This window comes from Drepanopeziza brunnea (assembly GCF_022702325.1).
Source record: "Drepanopeziza brunnea f. sp. 'multigermtubi' strain 214-2 chromosome Unknown ctg12, whole genome shotgun sequence".
Lineage (NCBI taxonomy): Eukaryota > Fungi > Ascomycota > Leotiomycetes > Helotiales > Drepanopezizaceae > Drepanopeziza > Drepanopeziza brunnea.
This window is the reverse complement of record NW_027094075.1, coordinates 1,851,824-1,875,705: the sequence shown is the minus strand read 5'-3', so window position 1 is coordinate 1,875,705 and position 23,882 is coordinate 1,851,824. Positions and strand designations below refer to the sequence as shown.

General features: G+C 50.1%; 9 protein-coding genes across 9 annotated transcripts; 5 read left to right on the top strand and 4 right to left on the bottom strand.

Annotated features, from left to right (window-relative positions):
• Window positions 1-102: 102 nt before the first annotated feature.
• On the top strand, window positions 103-1,391 carry L3040_007245 (uncharacterized protein; the record flags this gene model as incomplete). The annotated part of the gene is made up of 2 exons (XM_007290198.2): window positions 103-193; window positions 247-1,391. 2 exons carry the CDS (start codon window positions 103-105, stop codon window positions 1,389-1,391), a joined length of 1,236 nt encoding a protein of 411 aa, XP_007290260.2.
• Window positions 1,392-1,642: 251 nt separating this feature from the next.
• On the bottom strand, window positions 1,643-2,706 carry L3040_007244 (uncharacterized protein; the record flags this gene model as incomplete). Its single annotated transcript, XM_007290197.2, has 2 exons — window positions 1,643-2,124; window positions 2,199-2,706. 2 exons carry the CDS (start codon window positions 2,704-2,706, stop codon window positions 1,643-1,645), a joined length of 990 nt encoding a protein of 329 aa, XP_007290259.2.
• A 775-nt stretch (window positions 2,707-3,481) lies between these two features.
• Window positions 3,482-4,071, bottom strand: L3040_007243 (uncharacterized protein; the record flags this gene model as incomplete). Its single annotated transcript, XM_007290196.2, has 3 exons — window positions 3,482-3,659; window positions 3,717-3,849; window positions 3,954-4,071. The coding sequence occupies 3 exons, from the start codon at window positions 4,069-4,071 to the stop codon at window positions 3,482-3,484; spliced, it is 429 nt and encodes a 142-aa protein (XP_007290258.2).
• Window positions 4,072-5,877: 1,806 nt separating this feature from the next.
• L3040_007242 (uncharacterized protein) lies at window positions 5,878-6,568 on the top strand (the record flags this gene model as incomplete). Its single annotated transcript, XM_007290195.1, has 2 exons — window positions 5,878-5,916; window positions 5,963-6,568. 2 exons carry the CDS (start codon window positions 5,878-5,880, stop codon window positions 6,566-6,568), a joined length of 645 nt encoding a protein of 214 aa, XP_007290257.1.
• Window positions 6,569-7,859: 1,291 nt separating this feature from the next.
• L3040_007241 (uncharacterized protein) lies at window positions 7,860-9,279 on the top strand (the record flags this gene model as incomplete). The annotated part of the gene is made up of 2 exons (XM_007290194.2): window positions 7,860-8,477; window positions 8,533-9,279. The coding sequence occupies 2 exons, from the start codon at window positions 7,860-7,862 to the stop codon at window positions 9,277-9,279; spliced, it is 1,365 nt and encodes a 454-aa protein (XP_007290256.2).
• Window positions 9,280-10,232: 953 nt separating this feature from the next.
• L3040_007240 (uncharacterized protein) lies at window positions 10,233-12,353 on the top strand (the record flags this gene model as incomplete). The annotated part of the gene is made up of 3 exons (XM_007290193.1): window positions 10,233-10,842; window positions 10,910-11,483; window positions 11,582-12,353. The coding sequence occupies 3 exons, from the start codon at window positions 10,233-10,235 to the stop codon at window positions 12,351-12,353; spliced, it is 1,956 nt and encodes a 651-aa protein (XP_007290255.1).
• A 2,012-nt stretch (window positions 12,354-14,365) lies between these two features.
• L3040_007239 (uncharacterized protein) lies at window positions 14,366-15,864 on the bottom strand (the record flags this gene model as incomplete). The annotated part of the gene is made up of 2 exons (XM_007290192.1): window positions 14,366-15,380; window positions 15,446-15,864. 2 exons carry the CDS (start codon window positions 15,862-15,864, stop codon window positions 14,366-14,368), a joined length of 1,434 nt encoding a protein of 477 aa, XP_007290254.1.
• A 549-nt stretch (window positions 15,865-16,413) lies between these two features.
• L3040_007238 (uncharacterized protein) lies at window positions 16,414-18,558 on the bottom strand (the record flags this gene model as incomplete). The annotated part of the gene is made up of 5 exons (XM_007290191.2): window positions 16,414-16,486; window positions 16,553-17,432; window positions 17,476-17,613; window positions 17,669-18,358; window positions 18,435-18,558. The coding sequence occupies 5 exons, from the start codon at window positions 18,556-18,558 to the stop codon at window positions 16,414-16,416; spliced, it is 1,905 nt and encodes a 634-aa protein (XP_007290253.2).
• Window positions 18,559-20,126: 1,568 nt separating this feature from the next.
• On the top strand, window positions 20,127-21,986 carry L3040_007237 (uncharacterized protein; the record flags this gene model as incomplete). The annotated part of the gene is made up of 5 exons (XM_007290190.1): window positions 20,127-20,238; window positions 20,294-20,606; window positions 20,700-20,773; window positions 20,822-21,402; window positions 21,465-21,986. The coding sequence occupies 5 exons, from the start codon at window positions 20,127-20,129 to the stop codon at window positions 21,984-21,986; spliced, it is 1,602 nt and encodes a 533-aa protein (XP_007290252.1).
• Between the last annotated feature and the right edge of the window lie 1,896 nt (window positions 21,987-23,882).

Here is a 23,882-nt window from a genome sequence, read left to right as displayed (position 1 = left end):
TCCGAACAGCTCAACGAAGGGACGCTCCAACAACTAGGCGCATTTCAATCTCGAAACTCTTCATCGATTCAACTGCCTGACTCCCTCGACGCCGCAACAATAATGGAGGCTGTCACAGATGCACCCGCTTTGCCTGCCCAGGAGCTTTCAAATCCTCTCATTGCCCCCTCAGTAGAAGCTGGTATCAGCGCTGGTAACCCCCCCCCCCCCCCCAACTTCCACTTGCGCTCAGCTAACAAGCCCCAGATGAAATCGCCCTTTACGACCGACAAATCCGACTCTGGGGCGTCCAGGCGCAAGAAAAGATCCGCAATGCCAACATCCTCCTCATAACCATGAAAGCGCTCGCCAACGAGATCGCCAAGAACCTAGTCTTGGCAGGCATCCACTCCCTTACAGTCGTCGACCACGAGAACATCACCGAGAACGACCTTGGTTCGCAGTTCTTCATCTCCGAATCCGATGTTGGTATGAACCGAGCCGAGGCTGCTGCGCCGCAGATCAGAAAGCTGAACCCGAGAGTCAGTGTTATTGTGGACCAGGAAAATGTTAAAGAGAAGAGTCCGGACTACTTTGGGCGGTTTGATGTTGTCATTGCGACGGATTTGCTCCCAGATTCCCTGAATATCATCAATACGGCGACGAGAATCAATCACAAGGCTTTCTACGCCGCGGGTGTGCACGGTTTCTACGGCTTCATATTCTCAGATTTGATTCAGCACGACTACCTGGTAGAGAGAGAGAAGGGCAATAGGGCGACCGTGAAAGGACCCGAGACGCGGACACGCAGTGTTGTCGACGTCAAGGTCAAGAAGGAAGGCGGAAAGAACGTTGAGATGGTCACAAAGCGGGAACTCTATTCTACGTGGTTCTTGGCTAGCGATGCCGCGAGTCTCCCCGTGGAGTTCCTGAAGAGTAAACGACGATTAAAGGCTGTCACTCCGATTCTGTCATGTCTACGTGCCCTATGGGAATTCCTACAAATGCACAACGGCCAATTGCCAAGTAATGCAGAACACTTTAAGACATTCACGAGGCTGGCGACCCAAAAGCACAAGGCCCTAGGTCTCCCAGAAGAGACGCTTCGTTCCGAGGTCCTCCGCAAGTTTTTGCAGAACCTGGGCAGTGAGATTGCGCCTGTTACGGCTGTACTCGGTGGCCAGCTTGCCCAAGATGTCATCAACGTCCTTGGTGCTCGTCAACAGCCAATCCAAAACATGGTGGTACTTGACGGAGATTCGATGGAGGCACCGATGTACGCCTTACATCCGGAGGGTATGCTCGGCGAGGCTTTGCTGCCACTGTCTGTGGGTGCTGGAAACGGCGCAATGGTGGATGGGATTCTACCCATAAATGGAATGCATGTCCCGCCTGGTGCCATTCAGATCTAGACTTGTTTCCCGGCGTTAGTGTGTTGATAGATTTGCTGAATGCCATTGCCATTCGATCTCAGGGAGTTGGCGATGGGATCTATTTGGGTTGCAAAAGTGCAAGATCGCAAATACATCCGGGCTGGCGTTATACGGAAGGAGTTGAAGTACCCATGTATCCGTAGCATAAGCCCATGGCTAGCGATTCAGCCACCTAAATCCCAAATCCTCGAGGCGCTTTTATCGCTGTGACGCGAGAGTTGAACAGGTTTTCAATCATCTTCTGGTGGGTGGTCGGAATACTCATCCTCGTCCTCATTTTCTGATTCAGTTTCAAGCCCCTCAATATCCTCGAACCCCTCTTCTGGCTCTTCGTCCTTCTCTTCATCATCATCATCATCATCATCACTACTAACGCTCTTCGCCCTCTTCCCCTTCCCGTTCCCAAAAACAGCACCCTCCCCCTTTCTTACAAAAACATAACTCCTCGCACTTCTCTCCTCGCCCCTCCACCCACCTCCCTTCTTCCCGTCTTTCCCCTTCACAACCCCCAACGTCCTCGCGTGCTTATAGCCCGGGTAAGCCTTTGCTTGAAATCTAAAGCTCTGCGCAACCTCTAGTCCTGAATGCCGTCCTAGATCTCTGATATTCCACAGCGTATAAGGCTCGCCCTCGAACAGCGTGACGATGATGGAGCTACCTTTGGTAGGAGACAGGGACGGCAAGGCCTGCTTGAAGAACGATACCAGGAGCTCTGCATAACCACCATCATTAGCCCCTCCATCTTCACGCTCAGGAAAAAAACAGAGATGTTATGTAGCAACATACCCTGGTTATACCTAACCTGCCGATTCACATCCGTACTCTTGCCTCCCACGTGCGGAAAGTTGAAGAACACCCTGTCCATGACCCCCAGCCCCTTCCTCCCCTTCCCGTCCACGAAAGGCTTCATCTTTCCAGCGTCGACCCCGTACCTCACGCTGCCCCCTCCCTCCTCCACGGCGGCCACGTTCTCCACTACGTGCGGGTATTTCTCCTTCAGCTCCTTCTCGCTCTCCAGCACCGTCGCTGTTACGTTCTCGCAGTGGTGTTCTTCAATTAGCGAGCGCGCGAAGGAAAGGTCGCCTTCGCCTACCAGGAGGATGGCGTCGGAGGGGGAGAAGGGGATGGTGGGCTTGGAGTGGACGGCTTGGGTGGTTGTGGGTTTGGAGGCGGGCTTTTGCGCCGAAGTGGACTTCGAGACGCCCGAAGAACGAGTTAGAGTTTTGGGAGTTTTTTGTTTTTTCCTCGAGTTGGTGGATACGGTGCCGGATTTCAGGCGTTTATTTTTGCCCATCTTGCCGCGGTTGGGGAGGGGGGGTGATCGCGTTGGTGTTCAATGCGACGCGCCGGTGAGGTTGGCCTCGAGAAAATAAAGAGAGCGGGCCGGGCCGGGCCGAGCCCAGCCAAGCCCAAGCCCAAGCCTTCTCCGCTTAAATCAAGTCGTTCTATCATAGCGAGCGTAGGTATTTTCATCCATATTATCTTTCCTATTTTGCATTGTGTTTCTAAATTTCTTACTTCTGATATGGGGAACTGTGGTTGTTTGTATCCATGTACGCCATGTTGGATCTGCTGCAGAATGTCCATGGCGAGTCTCGAATTGACCAGAGACCAGAAAGTGGTAGTTGGCAAGCCAGTGGTTAGCAGCAGTCTTTCCCCGTATGACCAGATTATCAGACTATCAGATACGGTTTTGCCGCTTTCGGCGAGAAATGATAGCTTCGAGGGTCACTCACAGGATAAGAAAGATTCTTAGTGAGAAAGATCTCCTTGGATTCCTGCTTATTCGATATTGCTTGCACTCCCATGCCCGTGTTCCTTTTCTTGCGCTTCTATTCATTTTACATGGGGAATCCAACTCCGTGATGCTAAGCTCCCTGTACATTCCAAGTCAACTTATTTCCAGCAGCGCCAATTTAGAATCGCTCATGGTGGGCTTGATCTTGCTTGGAGGTTCAGCACTCAGCACATTCTTAAATTCAAGCCGAGCAAACATAGAAAGAATATTTGTCAGTGAATCATATTAACTCCCAAGTTTATAGACTGTCTCTCACTCCTTAATAAGCCCCTTACTCCATCTTCTCCCCAAAACTCTTCCCTTTGTACAACACCGTCCCCTCAAGCGTTCTTTCCCACTCTTGCTTGCTCCCCGTGAACGATTCCCACTCCGGTGTCGGGATCTTCGGGAAGATTCCCAGCTTTAACACTGTCTTGCCTTTGTACAGTAGTGTCACAGACTTGATTGGGCTGTATGTACCATCCTCAATAATATTTCCCACTAACTGTAGAACGCTCAAGACTTACTTCCCGCAATTTGAGCAAAAGAACCTGCCCAACGGCGTCCCGCTCAACGTATCTCTGTCCTCGTACCGCTTCAAGTTCTCTTCACCGATGATCTCGACTTTCTCATCCTCGATAATCAGGTTGGTAGCAGCGGCTATAATCTCATATCAACAAGTATTGCAGTCCAACGGTTCGAACCTGGTTAGGAAATGGTGGGAAAAATAGGATTGGACGATGGGTTGGAATATGTAAACATACCAGATCCAGCCGTCTTCTTGCAGTTTGTACATCTGCAGATGTGGCCTCTCTTCTTCGTGAACAAGTCAGGGTCGTTGACGCGGACTCTGATGGCGCCGCAGAGACAGGTTCCTTCCATTCTGGGCGAAAACGCGACAGGAATGGACTGAACAAGTCAACTTGACAATCCTACAGGTAAATTCACAGTCTGGATGGTTTTCTACTTCTGGGGTCTGAGGATTTGGCGCTCATGACAGGTGAGATCTCGAGGGAGGCTGACATGTACGTTGTAGATTGGGGTAATGCAGGGTGGATCATCACCCGGAAAGCGTCCGCGGTTGTTGATCCCCGAAATCCCAGGGCAAGACTGCCGAGATATTTGAGCCACAGTTCTGGGGCAACTCTTCAGCACTAGCCTGCAGATGGTTGGCTTGATATTCGGACTGGAGCAGGTGATCGATAAACGCTCGCCAAAATTAGGTATCTCTAGACAAGAACAGAAAGGGGGATCTCTGACCAGGCGAAGGCAGGGATCAGGTGCTCTTGATCTGGAGAAGGATTATGAATTTCTGGACTGGTAAATCCCAGGCTCAGATAACCTTTGCTACTGAGTTTGGAATACTCAAGATACAGTGCATATACTACGTATAGTAGATGTTCAGGAAAGAGCCTAGAGCTTGAATTCTGCTACAGAGGAAACTCGCTTAGTTGCTAAGGGCCTACCCCTTTCATGTTTCGACTTCTTCCAGAGGCTGCCTCGCAGGGTAAGCAAATGTTTAATGACAGACAGTACCGGTAGGTATCTCAACTGCCTTTAGAAAATCCGAGAAAATGATGATCCGATTGACCACTGTAGGCTGTGTCAGTTTTCATTGGCTACTCGTGTTATTGCTCAGACCGACCCAGCTAGATTCGAGTCATTTTCCAGGGTCTCAGCTCCTATTCAGACGTCCAGACACCACTTCAGCTAAAGACGATGCAGCACGATCCACGCAGCTCAAAAGCAATTTGGCATAGTAGCCAAGAAAACCTCCTGTGACCAAGAGAAAGCGCTATTTTCTACAGAGTAGATGGTCAGACAGAAATAAGACGGGTAGTAACTAAGCTTTGGCCGACATGGAGACTTCAGTATTTTCAGTGTAAATGCGATCCACTTTGTTCATGGAAAGAGGGGGATGACACCTGTAGAACACATGATACTTCTCGCGCCCCTGCTAACACCCTGGGAGAGATCAAATTTGAGTTCAAAACTTTCTTTTCTAGCCAGCCTGCAGCATGATTTCATCTTACGGCCAGATCTCAAAGTCCATCCTCCACCTCTTCATATCTACTACACAGCGTTTCCCTAGCCGCCGCCAGAAACAGAAGAAATTACTTTACCCTGGTAGAAAACATACGGCGCCGCGAGTGAGCATAGATAAGAGGTTGAAGAAGAAAGACATAGATCTGATGGTTTTTAGCGGTTTTAATAGCGTTGGCCGAAGACAGACTATAGGTCGACGTCGACTTGAGATATATCGGTTGCTGATCTGGCATGTATAACAGTCAGCTAGTGACAATAGTCACTCCAGGTAGGCGTATACAGAAGCGCGTGGTCTTCCCAAGTCGATGCAGCCGCGTCGGTGGGTTATGGATCCCACCTCCCATTCGCTAGAGTGCTAAGCGAGACTTTGTTTTATGTCAACGGTTAATTCTCTCAATCCAGCGCAAATGCTCGTCAGCACTTGGCACCCACAGCCAATAGTTATGAAGCAATGGTAGAATTCTTCGCATGGGTGTGGATGATGCGGAGGACTCTGGAGTGACGTGCTGAGAGCCAAAAGCTACCCCTCGTTTTCACTTCCCCTCCTTCCACTCCACGCATCAATATCGACCTCAACCTCAAATCGCTCAAGATTTTGCTCTCACAGGAATTCTCACAAGCAAGATATCCGCAAATCTCAAGATGGCCTTTACACTCCCACCTCTCCCATATGCCTACGATGTACCAAACCCAGTGTCATATTGCGAGCAATACTAACAGCCCTCAGGCACTCGAGCCGCAAATCAGCTCTCAAATTATGACTCTGCACCACACCAAGCACCACCAGACTTATATCAACGTCCTCAACGCAACCCTGGCCTCCCAAGCCACGGCCTCTACCAAGAACGACATCGTCACACAGATCCACCTCCAAAACAATCTCAACTTCAGTGCGGGAGGTCACATCAACCACACGCTGTTCTGGGAGAACCTGACTCCCTCATCCTCCCCGAACGCCCAGATCTCCGCGGCCCCCAAGCTGAGCGCTGCTCTGGCCGCCCGCTGGGGCTCGGTCGAGAAGTTCCAGGAGAAGTTCAACGCCACGCTGCTGGGGCTGAAAGGGAGCGGCTGGGGATGGCTGGTGCAGGATGTGGAGAGCGGGATTTTGGAGATCACCACCAGCAAAGACCAGGATATCGTGCCTGCTGGGAAGAAGCCTCTGCTGGGCGTCGACATGTGGGAACATGCCTACTACCTGCAGTATCTGAATGACAAGGCTTCTTACGCCAAGGGGATCTGGCAGGTGGTGAACTGGAAGAAGATCGAGGAGCGGTTCGAGGGCAGCTTCGATGCTGTGTTTGGAGCGCTGGCTGGCTTGAGGGCTAGTATCTAGATGAGAAAAACAACAGTAGAGAAAAAGGCGACTTGAGTCCCTAGCTAGCAGCCCTATGCAGAAACAAATGTTGGCGCGACAAACGATTGGGTGCACGAAAACATTGGCATGCAGCTTCTCTTGAGTGAAGTAACAAGGTGCGCGAAGCATCGCAAATTTGCTCAAGTGAGTGTGGTCATGCCACACGTGACTATGAAAGTCTCCAATGCGCCGATGTGACCATGGGATTGTTGTATACGAGTATACGCTCTTGAATTGGAACCAAGAAAAAGAATAAAGCAGCCTGTCACGTTACTTTCTAATATGTAATTGACTTAAAAATAGCTTCAATCATATTCCCGGGACTTCCTGCACGGTTCTGTGCTCATTACCTCTGCGAACTTTTGCTGAATCGATCTATTCCGATTCTAAATCTCTTAAAGCGTTGATACATAAACCGAGGCAGCGACACCGAGAAATGTCTTGGCACGTATTTTATCAAATTGTAATCACAACGATATTATTAGACTGCTTCTAGATTTTGAAGCGAGCTCTTTCATAAACCATTTCAAAAAAAAAATTAGACGGGAACGGCTATAGGAGATCAGGGACTGTCAGTCTACTACCTAAACTATTCCTAGATAGGGCTCAGTACTGATTTCAAGCGGATTAATGATCATCTCAGATAGTAGAGGGTTTTAGGACCCTTGACACGACCCCCTACCTCCCTTTATGGTACCTCTCATACTCATCGGGAAGAATAATTCAATCACTCTTGCAAATAGGCGAATTTGAGTGTGATTGATTTTATGCATAATGGTCTAACATCGGGGGCCATTTAATCAGGTTCGTGCATTAAATAATATATGCTAAAATGCTAGTATCTGACTTACGGTGGGGCGACGTAGTTTAATAAATTGGAGCGCAGCCCACTTTTAAAGCTTTGGAAGATCCTTGAGGAACGCTAATAGCTGTACCGCCGAACTAGTAGTAGTAGTACTTGCTCCTAGATCTAGAGACTATTCCTGGATGGCGCTAGTGCCTTGGCAGGATCGGCCGCTGGTCATGAAGTTGATGTTGATGCGAGACGGGAAATGGGAAGCGGGTACCTAGGTCGCTAAGTGAGCTGGTCTTTCTAGGTTGTATACGCATAGATAAGTAAGCTTGTTTAAATATATCAACAGGGCAACAGGGTAGGTTGGCGTCCATTCTTATCTTCTTCCTCTCTACCTATCTTTTTCTATTTCTGCATCTCCATCCTGTTCAACAACCCCCCCCCTCTTCCCCCTCCCTTCCTCCCACCCCCAACAGCATGTATCCCTCTACAGTCGTTTCAATTGCTCTACTCGCCTCCGGCGCTCTCTCCCACTCCCCCAACTCCTACCACTTCGATCCCATAGAGCATCTTGCAGGTGTGACGCCTCCTTTCGACCCGCTCGATCCTCCGCTCGACCCAAGCCCACCGCAGGGTTGTCAGGTAACTCGGGCAGCGTACCTCATCCGCCATGCAGCTATCTATGCAAACGACTATGAGTACGAGAATTTCATCGAGCCCTTCGTTGAAAAGCTCTCCAATACCGTAGTTGACTGGTCTAAGATTCCAGTTTTGTCCTTCCTCGCAACATGGGAGAGCCCCATCACGGCCGCTGACCAGGAAAAGCTGACCAAGAGTGGTAAGCTGGAGGCCACGAGGTTGGGGTTGGATGTTGCACAGAGATACCCGGGATTGAGGAATCCCCAAAAGATATTCGCGTCGAGTGCCGAGCGGACAGTCAAGAGTGCAGAGTATTTCGCTGAAGGGCTGGCGGATGATAGTTTCTCCAGCCAAGTTGTGCCCATTTCGGAGAGAAAGGAAGAGGGGGCCAATTCTTTGACGCCGTACAAGAGCTGTTCCAAATTCATCGGCTCTACAGGTAGCAATCAATCAAGTGTATGTTCCGAGCTCGGAGCTCTGACGGAGAACATATATCCTAACTTAATCCTAGATTTTCCGCAGTGCTTACACAGAGCCCCCTGCCGCAAGATTCAATGCTGCTGCTCCAGCTTTCAACTTCACAGACACGGACATCTACGCCATGTCTCTCCTCTGTGGCTACGAAACCGTAATTCGAGGCTCCTCTCCGTTCTGCGACCTGGAAGTCCTCACACCAAACGAATGGTTGGGATTCGAATACACGAACGACATCATGTACCACTATAATGCTGGCTACGGAAATCCATTATCGGGAGCAATTGGCTTCCCATGGGTCAACGCCACTTTCAACGCCCTGATGTCCACCCAGGACAAGATGTCCAACGACACCACAGACCAAGATCTGTACATCTCTTTTACGCATCGACAGCACCCTCCTACGGTGCTTGTCGCACTAGGACTGTTCAACAACTCCGCTTTCTCAGGCGCGAACAACATCAATGGAACCATGCCTACAGACAGGATCAACCACCGCCGAGCGTGGAAATCTAGCCACATCCTGCCTTTCCTCACGAACGTGGCCATTGAGAAGATGGCGTGCGACAGCTTCAGCTTTGATAGAGGAAACTATTACAGAGTACTTGTCAACGACAGCCCGCAGAGCTTAGATGGCTGCTCTGATGGCCCAGGGGAGAGCTGCCGTGAAAGTGATTTGACGAATTGGTTGGCTGAGAGGGCGACGATTGCGGGGGACTATGGTACGACGTGCCAGGTTGCCTATTCGAACAGTACGGATATTTTGAGCATCTACAGCTCCTGATGCTCGTGAAGCAGCTTTAATGTCTAAATTCTGATACTGCAGCTATCTCCTGCCTGAGGACTGTAGAGTCCTGGTCAGATGCATTTTTTACACAAATTTTCTGTCTATCTATCGCATGTGCTATTTTGTCGATGCTTTTCGTTGCGATGTATTTGGGCTCGGATGTGGCGATCTGCAAGAGTCCAGACACCTCCTGTGAAAAGCGCCCCTCAACTTCCCAAATCGCCCCCAAGTGGTAGTGGCAGTACCCGGAGATTTGGAGTCTTGAATTTCTTGTTCGAGACCTGCAGCTGGAGAGCCGGCCTGATAGAATTCCAGCAGAAGAGGCAAAACAGATCCCCTCACCTTTTTCAATCGCCAAATTTCAACATTGCATCAAAGAGGTTCGTTTTTTACATTGGTCCGATGCATTTATCTGCTACAGACATCACGCCTTTCGGCTTCGATTCACCTTGTATCCTTTTTTTCTTTTCCTTTCCGATATTCAGTTCCTCGACCTTCGAAAGCATTCGTGGCCCGCTTCTCGCTTACTATTGACATCTCCTTCGGGTCTTCAATAAGCTCGCTTAGCGACGCCACTACACATCTCAATAGCAAAGTCCTCAATAGAAAAGAGATACTATCACATCTCTCAATACCATCAGTGTACCTATTGACCATGGGTTTGGCCATGGGTCAAGTATATGTCTGTGATCCCCTGAATTATTTATCCTCTCCCGGCAAACTGATTCCTTCATGACCAACGCCCGTACCACACACGCAAATCCACAACTCTGCAAGAGACAGTGATCTACCTCTTTGTCTGAGAGAAAGCCTTCATTCTTGCTTTTGCTCGAGACCCCGTCTCAAGCCTGGTACAGACTCATTTCATTATCCATACAAATTCGGCCTCCTCGCTCAACTCGAGTCCATCTCAGCAAACATCCTCCTCATTCTCTTCCCTCCTATTCAAGATGGAGAACTCAGATGCTCTCCCAGCATTTATCACGACGGACACAGGCGTACCACCAACCGTCGTTGCCAACGCAGCCAACGCCATTGCCCTTCCTATCTTCGCCGTCATCGCGCTCATCATCACCTACCTGCCTCTTCGCTCTTTCTACCGCGTCAATAACGTCGCAGCCTGCAGCATCATCTTCGTCGTAAACTACGTCAATCTGCAGACTTTCGTCAACGCCCTCCTCTGGCCCAACGATGACTGGTCAGAATGGTGGATCGGCTACGGCGTCTGTGACGTCGAAAGCCTATTCCGCTTCCCCATCACCATGGCTCTTGCTACCTCTCTCTGCTGTTTAACAAAAGGCTTAGCTGATGCACTGGACACCGAGCATGCGGTCTTCAACCAGACGAAGGCACAAAGACGACGCAAGCTGCTTGGTGATGTGCTATTCTGCTGGGCCATCCCTGTCATACAAATGGCGTTGCATTACGTGGTACAGGCTGGTCGGTATATGATTGCGCCAGTATGGGGGTGTGGAGATCAGTTGGATAACTCGTGGCCGATGCTGATCATTATCATCATATGGTGCCCGCTGTTCACTCTGCTGAATGTGTACTATGCCAGTCAGTCTTCTTTACCTTCCATCCTAACGGGAACAAGGATATCAGTAACTAACAAGCAAAACTCCAGTTATCATGCTCACCCGGCTCTACAAGCATCGCCGCACCATCAGCGCTGCTCTTACATCAACCGGCTCTGGTCTCGCCCCGCGCAAATTCATCAAACTCGTCATCATCTCCCTCTCAACGATGCTCATCTACCTGCCCGTTCAATCCGTGTTCATTTGGCTCGCCATCCCCACCTCCTTCGTCAAGTACTCGTGGGCACGCGTGCACAACCCTGTCACATGGAACCCGGTACTGTTCATCCATACCGAGAACCAGCCTTCGCTGCAATGGAACGGATGGGGTGGTATCGCCATGGCGTTCAGCATGTTCTTGTTCTTTGGCTTCAACGATGATGCCGTGGACAGCTACCGCAAGTGGTTGGTCATGTGCGGTGCTGGGAAGGTCTGGCCGAGCCTGAAGCTGAGCAGAGACGAGAGACGCGGAAGCGCTAGTGGAAGTGGACACGGCAGTGGGACTTTCAACAGCGGAGGGAGATCCTTTGGAAGCCGTTTTGATCTTGTCGGCAAGGCTATGAAATATCTGGATGGGGATAAGAGGAAGGACAGTCAGGCCTCGACGGCAATGGGTGGTGATACGTAAGTTTCCTGACTCTTCTCTCTTCCATCTTCTCCCCGTTCCCTCTCCCCTTCCCCTGTTCGATATATCTGTAGAGGATTTTCTGACCATAGATTAGCATGATTTCAATGAACACCCGAAAAGGATCCCAAGGCACCTTCTTTGAAAACACGACACCCTTCGACACTACCAGCACCAGCGTCTCTTCCCTACAGAAGATGAGCCCGGGCTCGGCATACAACCCTTCGTCCGCTACCTCGTCAACACCGCTCCACCCATCAACTTTGCCCATCCACAGCACCCACAGCACCCACACCCGCGGCTTCTTCTCTCTCTTCCGCACCACAGTCCACCTCCCCTTCTTCGCCCCATCCTCACCCTCCCCCTCATCCTCATCCTCCCCCTCCCCGCCCGGCCACCATCGAAGCCAACCCGCCTCCCCCCAGGACAACCGTCACAAGCCGACCGACCGCTCAAGCAGCCACGACCCGACCTCCCCCTTGCCGCACCGCACACCCGCCATCTCGCCAACGCCCACCACCGTCAGCACGTCCATCTGGTCATCGCCCAGCCCCAGCCGCTCCTCCAGCAACAATACCCACCCCCACCTGCACTCGCGCTCACACAGCAACAACTCGCATTTCTGCACGCACTCGCCCTTCCACGCAAAGCCGCCCACCACCACCATCACCACTACCGACGCAGACGACGAGCTCGGTCCCGGCTCGCCCAAGATGGGCACGCGCGCGTACCGCGAGCGCGAGCGGCGCGAGATGCTGCGGGCTGCAAAGGGGGAGAAGAGGACGTCGGACGGAGCGGGCAAGGGGGGAGGGGTGGTCAAGACGACGCGGGTGGAGGTCAGTGAGGAGTGCGTTGTGGCGGCACCTTGAAAAAGATCTTTGCATTTTTCATTCCATTTCCGTTCCTCTCTGTTGAATATTGAAATTTTGAATCTTGGAGAAACCCTTTGGTGCGTTCGTTGCTGATGGGGCGCTTTTTTGAGCACGCGAGCGAGCGAGCAATGCTTGTGAGCCGTATGAGCCGCTGGGCTTCTTGGTTTAGGGGAAGAGGGGGAAGGGGGGAGGGGGGTACGTACATATGGGTGGGTGAGTGAGTGAGTGGATGGGTGAATGAATGGGGTGGTAGCGATGGAGGATTCTCGGAATTCTTGATGATAAAAATATCTTCTTTTTGGGGTGGGGGGTGAGGGGGGAAGGGTGGGGTTTCGGTTTTTTTCCTTTCCCTTTTTTTTGAGGAAGGAGTTCGTTCTAGTTCCCTTTCCCTTTCCACTTTCTTTCTTTTAACACGCTTCTTGAAACTCCCAGATTAAGGGCGCGGGAGAAAAAACAAAAGAGGCGTAGGAGATGAAATCAGAACGGGTCGGATAATAGAAGGAGGGAAAGAAAGAAAAAAAGAAAAAAAGAAAAAAAGAAAAAAAGAAAAAAAGAAAAAAGAAAGAAAGAAAGAAAGAAAGAAAGAAAGAAAGAAAGAAAGAAAGAAGGAAGTGTTGGATTGCTTCCAAGCGATTAGGAATATATTCGTAACTTCGTAAGGTCGTCAAAGTACTTGCAATTGCAAAACACTCGGTTGATAAGGTATCTGAATTCTGTCTGCTCCCCAAGGCTCAGGGGAGCTGATTCCTTCTATATGATTAGAAGGAATCACGTGCCCTAGCTAGCTAATAGGTTTACTTGTCAAGTTGGGGGTCCCTTGACTGCTGACATGCTAAGCGAGGCATGCCAAGTGGCCCGTGAACCCTGGTTCACGGGTGAGCTCCCCAACTACTACTACTACTACTAGCTAAGGTCGATATGGATATACCGACAGGAAGGGCAGAGTTACATGATTAAATCACAGCGGAGCCTTGAGAATTGAGCTTGTTGAAATTTCCATATGCGCATACATGCAATGCAGACAGAAAAATCCCCAACCTCCCCCCCCTTTTCATAAAGAACAACGAAATCCTCAATCCTCCCTTACCTAATAAGTAGCCCCTCCCCACCTTTCTTCCCTTCCAAAATTACCTCCCTACAGAATTTATATATATATATATATATATTCGAAGCGACCTCGCTTAAACCCAACCCAAACCAAAACAAACCACCCTAACCCAACCCATTTCCAAAACCTCCCCCCCCCCCCCCCCCCAAAAAAACCAGCAAAAACCAGCAAAAAAAAAAAAAGACCCTGCTAGAAGCCCGCAATCAGCAAAGTCCTAAACTACAAACGTGATTAACCCCTTTTTTTCCGGAACATATACACACACATATATATATACACATTCTCAACATCTCCCCCACTCAGGGCAGCACGACGCAACGCGAAGACCCAGCTATTCGAGATCGGAGTAGGCGGACGACGGCCCAAACCAGACCAGACCAGACCAGCTAGACGGAGAGGATCCTGGATCTGCTTGGGGATGGTGTCGGGGGGGGGGGGGGGGTTTGATAGACCAAAAAAAAAAAAGATATACAGATATATATATATATATATAATAATGATGATGATAATGATGGTGATAGTGATGATAAATTTCGCGGCTGCCGTACCGCGCTTCGCATCCCTTCTTCCTCTTGTCGGAAACATCATCAGCATCTAGAGAGTAATATGAAAGGATCGGACGTGTGTCACACTTAATCAAGCCGCCTTTGGCAGGATCTAGAACTTGTCCCGATGAGCACATGGAGAGAGAGAGAAGGAAGAAGAAAAGAAAAAGAAAAAGAAAAAAAACCAGACCAATAAAGCAATGTCGGCTATTCGCTACAAAATACTGAAACCTAAAGCTCGACTCCGATGCTCTCCTTGAACTCCAATCTCCTTCCATCTATCCATCCATCCGTCCATCCATCCGCCCAGGGGTATAGTAACTCTTGATTAGACATTAAACATTTTCCTGTCATTCCTATTTCTTCATCCCACGAAGCTGCACTCGATCGCCAAAGCGGCCATTCGCAGGCACCCTCCCGTTTCCGTTGGCTGACTTCCTGCCTCTCTCTGGGAGAGGTGGTCGCTGTCTAGATATCTTCATCCGTCCCCAGGTTATTAGTGAAGCTGTTGTCTTGATAGGGAGAGTGGCGAGGGCGCCGAGAGCTTGCAATGGGATAACGATTGCAGTCGCGACCCACTCGACAATGACGCCTGTAAATCCACGCTTATGGTGTGCACTGTTGGCAGCAGCTGCGGCAAGAGAAATGGCATCGTTCAATCTCGATTCCAGATCATGGAGTCTTGAATCGGTCTGGAACGCTTGCAAAGTAGCCCGCTTCTCATAGCGCCGGACAGCTCGATTCAGCGCATCCAGTTCGGGCTGCATAGATCTCCGCACATCCGCCGTGAGAACAGCCGATTGCTTTCCACTCAAAGTGGGTTCTGCGGCAGGTTTGCTCGGATCCACCATCAACCCCTTAGCTTCCAAGTCGTCCAGCCTTCTTGCGAGTTCCTTCACATCGCTTAATGGACTTCCATTTACATCATACGGGTTCGTACCGACTACCCGCTGGAGATGCAGCGTCCGCGCTTGTATCAATTTGAATAGATGTGCCATCGGTCTCAGCTCCGACGCGAGTAGAAAGATCGTCAAGTTGTAATTCGAAACCAAGCCTTCTGAAGGCCGAGTCAACTGTCCCCGAATCGCGTGCAGCAAATACGCCCCCAGCGCCGGAAAAAGGAAGCAAGATAGTAAAGCGAGGAGTTCATATGTATATAGTTCGTTAGTGGCAGCTTCATGCGCCAGAATTTTTCGTCCCGGTTTTGCCTCCGTCTTCGAAGGCGGTCGAGTCTGCTCATCGTCCTCGGGGACTTCCTCCAGAGTCGCCTGCGAGAAACTCAATTCGTCATCTTCGCTCTCTTCGGCGAGCATGGCCTCCCCATTGTACTCCTCCGTCTTGCGGATCGTTTGCGCCGAGTGGTACCAGTCCCTATCTCTATCAACAGCTGTCGCGGGCCCGCTCGACCGAGAGCCAGCCAATGCACCACCACTTACCACGGCAACCTCACACTCCAATTTAGAAATATTGCCGCCAGCCCCAGAAGCATCACATCCGTGATCACCGAGCTCCCATTCGTGAACAGCATCCCCCCCAGCGCGGGCAGCAAGGCAAACGCCAGTGGCGCGCTGTCCCACGCCGAGCTCTTGTGCGTCTCATGGTCCACCCCGCTCGGTTTCGGCAATAGTAAATCATCCGTCGAGGCCTGGAACGAGTTCCGGGATTCGCGGAGACTGTAGTCCGAAAGATTGGAGCTGCGGCGGGGGCGGATACCTTGTGCGGGTCCGTCTTGCGCGTAACCGCGGTTTGAGGGGCGATGGCGGAATTGGGAGGACTGGGAGGAATCATCGGTCGTGAGGACGCGCCGGGCACCTGCGGGTGAGGAGGGCGCGGTGGGCGAGAAGCCCTCTGCCATTGTGGTGTGGTATTGTTGTTGTGCGGCGATATTGATGCTGAGTTGGAGCTGAGGTGGAGTGTTTGGAGTTGATGGACCGATTGATGATGATGGATTCCGGAGAATGCTTGGCAAAGATTGGCGAAGATTGGCGTGGCATTGGCCGATGAAGAAGAATGATGATCGACGCAGGGGACCAGACAGAATATATGAATATATATATTGAGATGTGTGTTTATATTATATGTATATAACATATCTATGTACAAATATATATATATATATATATATCAATTGACCTTGTCGAATACAAACACCGAGATGCTTCCATCTTACGTACCATCCCTTTATTTACATACATAGGCTCTTGGGCTGTGAAGCGAACACACCCACTTGCCAGGCACACACCATTGATCCTGTCGGCGCATTATGCAGGTACAGGGAGGTTTACGGAGGAAGAGTATCCGCTTTTCATCGCGGCGAATGGAACTTGAAATTAACGATCAGATAATTTGCGAACTCAGCATAGCATGAATCGGCAACACGGACTGCGGAACCAGACAATGTATATCAGAATCGTCCGTCTTGGTCCATGCGGTGATCAATCCGGTAGGACAGGATGAATCTCCGGAATCGTCTGTTGCTATTTGCCCAATAATCCAACGTTCAGAAACACTCTCCGAATCTCTCTCTTCCTCTCTCTACGAACCGAACAGGCACCTCATCCCCCCTCGCCATCCTCAACGTGAGTACCTGCTCACACCTCCTCAGAATACCTTCCGCCCTCCTCACCGCCAGCCTATACACTGCCTTCCTCGCCTCTCTTCCCATTTCGGCAACCTGTTCATCGCTAGCCCACTCCGAGACATCAAGCTCTACACTGTACTTCCGAAAAATCGTCGACACCACGGCCGTGCTTTCAACCTGCGCGAATCGGCGACCAGGACAGGCACGCCCCCCATCCGAGAAGGTCATGAATGCTCCCTTGGGGGGCTTGAGCAGGGACGTTGCGGTGGATGTGATGAAGGTCGTACTTTCGAGGCCATCAGCTTCGTTCTCGGGGCTGGCGGTAGTGCAAACCTCGGCGGCGGCTCTTTGCCCATGAGGGAGCCACCGCTCAGGCTTAAACGCATCCGGGTCTTCGGGCCAGTATCGTGGATTGCGATTCGTGCCTACGACGTTGATATGCATGAACACCTGATCCGGGAGCCAGACTTGTTTGCCGTCTACGCTCACGTTCTGCTCCCCGCTTATGACTTTGGGTATGTTGAGAATTGCGGGTATCAGACGCAGTTCTTCTGTGAGCACGGCTCCGACCATGGAGTTGTATAGACGAGGCATGTCGTGTTGGTAAGAGAAGGCAGAGCTGGATTTGGAGCCGAGGATAGAGTCAATGTCTACTTGCATGCGGCGTTGGGTAGGTAAGTGCATAGCCAGGAGAAGAATACTGAAGTGGATGTTGTTGGCCGTCGTTTCGTGGCCCGCAAAGAGGAATATGAAAGAATTGCCAAGGATTTCTTCGCGAGTGAGCGTTGCTCCTACGAATAGATCGGTCTGGTTCTCTTCGTAGTTTGCTTTGATCATCGGGCCTTGAATGTTAGCTGAGACATACAGACGGAGGCCAGGAGGTACCTAGTAAATCCATGGCTCCCTTGTCGATTTCCCCGAGACAAATCTGTTTCTTTTTGATTTCTAGCAGCTCTCTGAAGTAAGTTGAACATTCAAGAAATGCTTGATACGCCCTTCGGTGGAATTTGAATGGAGAGACCTCTACACTAATGTCAGAGAGATTGGTTCAGATGTGATTCGGTGAAGGATAGCATACTTAACATCCAAGGCGGTACGAGAACAAACCACACAAGATTGTTCAACAATTCAGTCAGTCCTACCTTGAAAGATAGTTGATGCCCGTTTGTAAGCTCCTCCGTACTGAAACCCGGTAATCCCTCTCCATCTTTCGGCCTTTGGTTTTCCCAGAACTGCGGGACTCCGAATCCAGCCGCGCTGATGACATGGAGACTCAACGTCGCCGCATCTTCTGCCGTGTCACTCAATTTCATGACTGCCCCCGTATTCCCCCCTTTGCCAGCCCACAGCTCCATCATGCCCTCCGCCTGCCTCACACTCTCCTCGAACACCAATCTATTACTCCTCTCGCTAAAACTCGGCCCTACAATCTTCCTGTGCCTCTTCCACTCCGCCCCCTCCTGCGTCAAAATGCTCTTCCCAAACAGGTCCACAATCTTGTAACTCCGCACCGGCTTCAGGAAGTCCGTTTTTCGCGTCGTGATCTGGGATACGAGTTCCGCATTCGAGGTTCTCAAATAGATGATGAATGGGGTGACGACGAGGTAGGTATCCCCGTACCGGTGTTCGGCGACGCGAGGGGAAGTCCAGGAGACATTCCGGTCGAGAAGAGAGAACCAGCCCGAACTCCTCACGGGGGGTATCCGGTGCAGGACGGGCCGTAGGATTGCCGCGAGAAAGACCCACTGGTAGCCGATGATGTAGAAAGCTGTATAGATGTTACCTCTGACCCAGTCCTTATTTCTGAAAAGAGCTCGAAACGCCAGAATTAGAAAGGTACTTACGACCAACGATGTACGGCAATCCGCTCCTCTTCGCATAGCCAACGTTCCTCCAAAAATCGCCCACCGTCTTCCCGATCGTAAATGCCACCATGATGATCACCGTAAGAGCGACTACGCCCGCCATTTTGAAAGACTTTCTACTAGGGATTTTCGAACGAGAAGAGGACCGTCCGTAAAGGTGAGTAGAGTAACGCGGTTACGAGATGTGTGGGAAATATAATGCGTGGACCAAACATTTCAGCTCCCGGAAACCATTTCCCACCATTGTTACGCCAGCCCGCCACCCGCGTGGAAAACCCATCACCAGACGCTCGTAGCCAGCAGAGTCTAGGAGGATACGGTTACGAGCAGGTGTAACGGTACCGGAAAGAAGCTGGGCCGGTTACTGGCGTCGGTTGGGCCACTAGAGCCCGACGAATGGGTGCTTGAGGAATACGGGGCGTATTGCTGTGCGAACTGACAGATTCGAAAAGAGAAAATTGAGGGGATTGTTTCCCTGGTAGGAAGGGGATGTGAGAGTTAAATAAAGGAAATTCAAAGCGAAAAAGCCAGTTGAGGGTAGAAGACTAGTCAGAGAAGCGAGATTTGGGCAGGGCGAGCATATGTGGTTAAAGAAGGAAGAGAAATAAACAAAATTCGGGGATTGTCCACGTGATTGGATAATTATCCCCTGTCTATATATCTCAATTGATTCCCTAGGGTATGGAATCTTTCTCCTCCTTGTGAATGCCTTGATTATCGAGGATCTTTTCCAGCATCGCGGCTAAGGTTCCAAATCAACTGCGATACATGGGAATTCTGCCTGGTCATCGTCAGTGGGTCACCACACTCCGAATAGTAGTCGTTGATGTATGACAGTCAATTCAGCACGTACTGCCATTTAATTCAAAATTTGAAGCTATATTGCCCATCTGTAGTATAGATTTCAGAGTACGTTTCGGACCAATGTTTGTTTACTTTCAATTGTGCTCCTAAGCGAACGACCTCCCCTAATGATTGCTTACGAAAGCGGAAGCTTATTTGGAATGCGCTACCACTAAAATCCAAAACTCATAAGCTTTAGGTTGAAGTTCAATCTCGGGGACCAAATATATCGCTCAAAGTCACCTTCTGATTGCCATGTGGGAGGGAGGCGAAGGGCGTTCAAGATCTAGACAGGAAGCTTCATGTATACATCCTTTCCTGCGCAGGGTCGATGCGCTGACAATTTTCAGATTCATATCGAGTGCTGTCTCTAGGCATGATTTTAACATGTAGGAATCTATCATTTTTTACAATGACAATTCTATGGATTCAGTGACATCATCCTCAAAGCCTGTACAGGTCTCCACTCTGCACTGCAGCTTAAAAAGCCACCGAGTCCTTCCCGACGCTATTGCGATGCAGTCAAACACCATTGTTACTTTGGAAACTTACCCGAATCGTTCGGCGAGCACATTCGCCGCCTCGCGAAAGCTCCATAACATTGTGGATGAACAATAATGGGTTCTCAACAAATCTTTCGCGTTCCCTGGAAACGAATCATCCACATGGCGAGGGATGTTGGGTGAGGGGGGGCGATGGAGCAATAAATACGGATATGTTCCCTCTACACTTCTTTCAAAGAACAAGGGGCATTTTTCTATATCAGCTGTCTGATCCTCGATCATTTTATAATCGTGAAATATTAAATTTTCGCGTTGTAATTTCACGATGCAGCTCTTCAGCCATACAGGCCTGTTGGGCCACTCCGTGCAAGGAGGCGCACTAGAAGCTCTCGTCTGCGCAACTGCAGCATGTGGATTCTTGCTGTTCGGGTATGATCGTAAGCCTTCCTCACCCATAAGTTCAGCAAGAAAAAGGCTGAGATGTGTGTTCAGAGGGCATCATGTCCGGCATCATTACCGAAGACAACTTCCTCACCTACTTCCCGAAGATGGCACCCCACAACAAGAGCGGCGCAATTCAAGCGCTGGTCGTCGCTATCTACGAGATCGGCTGTCTCATAGGCTCAATATTCATCATCTTCTACGGCGATAGAATGGGACGGCGACGTGCTGTGTTGCTGGGTGTCGCTATCATGTTGATCGGGACCGTACTTCAAGCCTCCAGCTTTGAGATTGGACAGTTGATCGTAGGACGTATTGTAACAGGCGTCGGAAATGGAATGAATACGTCTAGTATCCCGGTCTGGTATGTAGCAGGAGAGAATTTCCTGTCCCTCCTCTATCCTGCTCCCGAATTCTTCCTAGACAGGTAATCGCTGAGCCCCCCGCGTCCTTCTAGGCAGTCCGAGATGGCGCCTCCCAAGATCCGTGGCTTCTTGGTATTGTTTGAGGGAGCATTGATAGCTGGTGGAAGTATTGTAACACAACCTGTAACCCTGCCTGGATGCTGACCCTTGTCAGTTATGATCTCCTACTGGCTCAACTACGGATTCTTCTTCGTCACCCAATACGGCTCCTTCCAATGGCGATTCCCTCTCGCTTTTCAAGCTGTTTTTGCGATCATTCTCTTTTTAGGCGTCGTTGCTCTCCCCGAGTCGCCCAGATGGCTTCTCAAGCACGACAAAGACAAAGTCGCTCTGGAGATCCTCACTCGCCTAAAGAGATGCCCTGCCGAGGACCCGATCATCCAAGAGGAGGTTGCACATATCAAGAAGATCAAGGAGATCACTGATGGCAAGAAACTGACCCTGAAGGAGTTCTATGGCAATGGGCCGGAGATGAACAGATGGAGAGTGACTATTGGATACACAAGCCAGTTTTTCCAGCAGATTGGCGGAACGAACCTGGTCACGTACTATGCAACAACCGTTTTCGAAGACTCCCTCGGGTTCAGTCCCGCGCTTTCCCGCCTCCTAACTGCATGTTACGGGACGCTCTATCTCATCGCCGCGATCGCCGCTCTCTTCATCGTCGACCGCTACGGACGCCGTAGGATGTTAATCGTTGGCTCAGTCGGCATGGGTACCAGTGCTATGGTCATTGTTCGTATATTTATTTCCCTTTTCCCACCAACGAAATGGTCCCTATCGACTAACACCCCCAGGGCACCTGTCTCTCTCAATCGACCGAAACCTACAAAGCCCCGGCCTACGTCGCCACAGTCTTTATCTTCATCTTCATCGCCTTCTTCGCCCTCGGCTGGCTCGGCATCACCTGGCTGTACCCCGCCGAGGTCACGCCCATCCGCATCCGCGCCGAGGCCAACGGCCTCTCCACCTCCTTCAACTGGCTCGGTAACTACGCCGTGGTGCAGCTCGCGCCCATCATGATCTACTCCATCTCGTGGAAGACGTACTTTGTGTTCATGTGCACCAACTTCGCCTTCATACCCGTCATCTACTTGACCTTTGTGGAGACGAAGGGGTATCCCCTGGAGCAGCTGGATGCCATCTTTGAGGAGGCGAAGAAGAAGGGGGAAAATCCCGTCTGGACGGAGAAGAGGGTGAGGAGGGAGAGGAAGGCGAGAGAGTTGGCTGAGAAGAATGGTGAGCTGATGCTGGAGGAGGAGAAGGAGAGTCAGCCGACTTCGATTGTGGGGAAGGAGGGAGGTGACGAGAATGCTTGAATTGTGTCTATGGAGGAAAAATAGATGATGGTCTGAATCTTTTGATGGCGCTTGGGAGTATGATGACATTATTGAAAAATCTAGGGAATATTAAAGACCATCTTATCTACTCTACGAAATCCTAACATGGTCAGAGAATCTTCATCGAAATCAACAATCCGCTCCCCTCTCCCCTATATCCTCTCCCTCACTTGGATTTTATCATGAAAATCACACCCGCACCCAAGAACAGCCCCCCCAAACCCATCCTAGCTCAAGTAGAATCAGAAAAGCAGAATGTTACAAAAATTCCCTTCCTCTCTTCCCTCTCTCTCCCCCCCGATTGACAAAGTCAACATAAGAAAAAGGGAAAAAATGGGAACAAAGGGAGAAGAAGAAGAAAACGGGCTCGGTTCAATACCATTTGACGTACTTTCTCCCAATATCGATTCCCATCCAGTTTGTCCTGAAGACAACTTGCTTAATTAAGCTAAGACATCTCGCCTGTTCGGAGGATAATCAATGCATAAATGATTTGGGTTTATGAATGGGGAGAGAGAATAAATTTTGGAAGCGGTGTTGAGGTAAGCGAGGATGGTACAGGATTTCATAGACTTCCAATTATGTTTTTAACAGCTAAGAAACATCAAAAACAAAGATCGAAAAACACACGAGTACAAGCGCCACCTTCCCCAAAAACGGCCGAGGACAGAGGTAAGCAATCCCTTGCCAAACACTCGCGTTAGATTTTGAAAATAAGAAGGTTGTTAATCATTGAAAGGTACTTGGCAACGTGTTTCGCGCCATTTTCCAATCCAAGGCCTGGGTACCATGAAAGCGCCTTTTAAAAAAGAAAAGAATTAAAAAAAAAAAAAAATAAAAATAAAAAAAGAATAAAAAAAGAATAAAAAAAGAATAAAAAAAGAATAAAAATGGTTTTTTTCCTTCTTTTTTAACCTCGAACGCCCCATGATGGCAGCTCCACCAGAGATTGATGTTAGTATTTCCTACTACCACTCCTCGACTTGGCCGGCTGCTGCTGCCGTCCACTCCCCGTCCTACCCAGGCCCGAGCTCGACGTCTGGCTGCCATCTATCTCACTGACAGCCGCCTGAGTGCTCACCCGATTCGTTCGGTTCGAGTTGCACCATCTCGGGAACTAGAAAACCAAGCTACAGTAGCGGTGCTCAGCGGCTCAGTGGCGAACTTCCCGGGGGAGTCTTGCCGATTCCAACTCCCGGCTCGTCTCTGCGGCTTCCTGTAGCTGGGCCTTGACCACCAGCCTCACTGCCGACGTCGCAAGAGCATCTTTGAACTTCCTGCGGACGAAGCAGGTCATGAGGAAGTTACAGTAGACTACGCAAGATTAAGCATTATCGTATCTATCGTATATTCTTGAATACGAGGAACGAGACGAAACGAGGCGGGCCGAGACGAAAAGAAACGAGACGAGACGAAAGGAAAGGAAACGAAACAAAACACATTTTCAACATCCTCCCTCAGATGCAACCCAGATACCGGAGCCTCGAGGTGGTCGTGCAGGGTTTCGAGGACAGTACGCGGGGTGATGGTTGTGGAGATTGTTTTGGTCATGGGAGGCTTCATCGTCCCCGTTTCTCGATGGAGGTGAGATGGATGTGCGACGAGCAAAAGGGCGAACGATGAGATGGATCTCAGGAATTTTCTGGAAGGGTTTTGGTTTTGGTTTTGTTCAAACGGGTCTCTCCGCGTCTCTGATCTGACATGAGCCAACGTTTGTTGCACGGCTATAGAAGCTTGGCTAGCAAGGGTGAGCTATTCGAAGGAATTTGTAATTGTCATCAGGATGAATGAGTTTGGCCGATTAGTTGCTGTTTATTTGTTTAGTACTCTCTATCTTTATAAGGATAGATCAGAGATTGCTACAAATGTAATGTT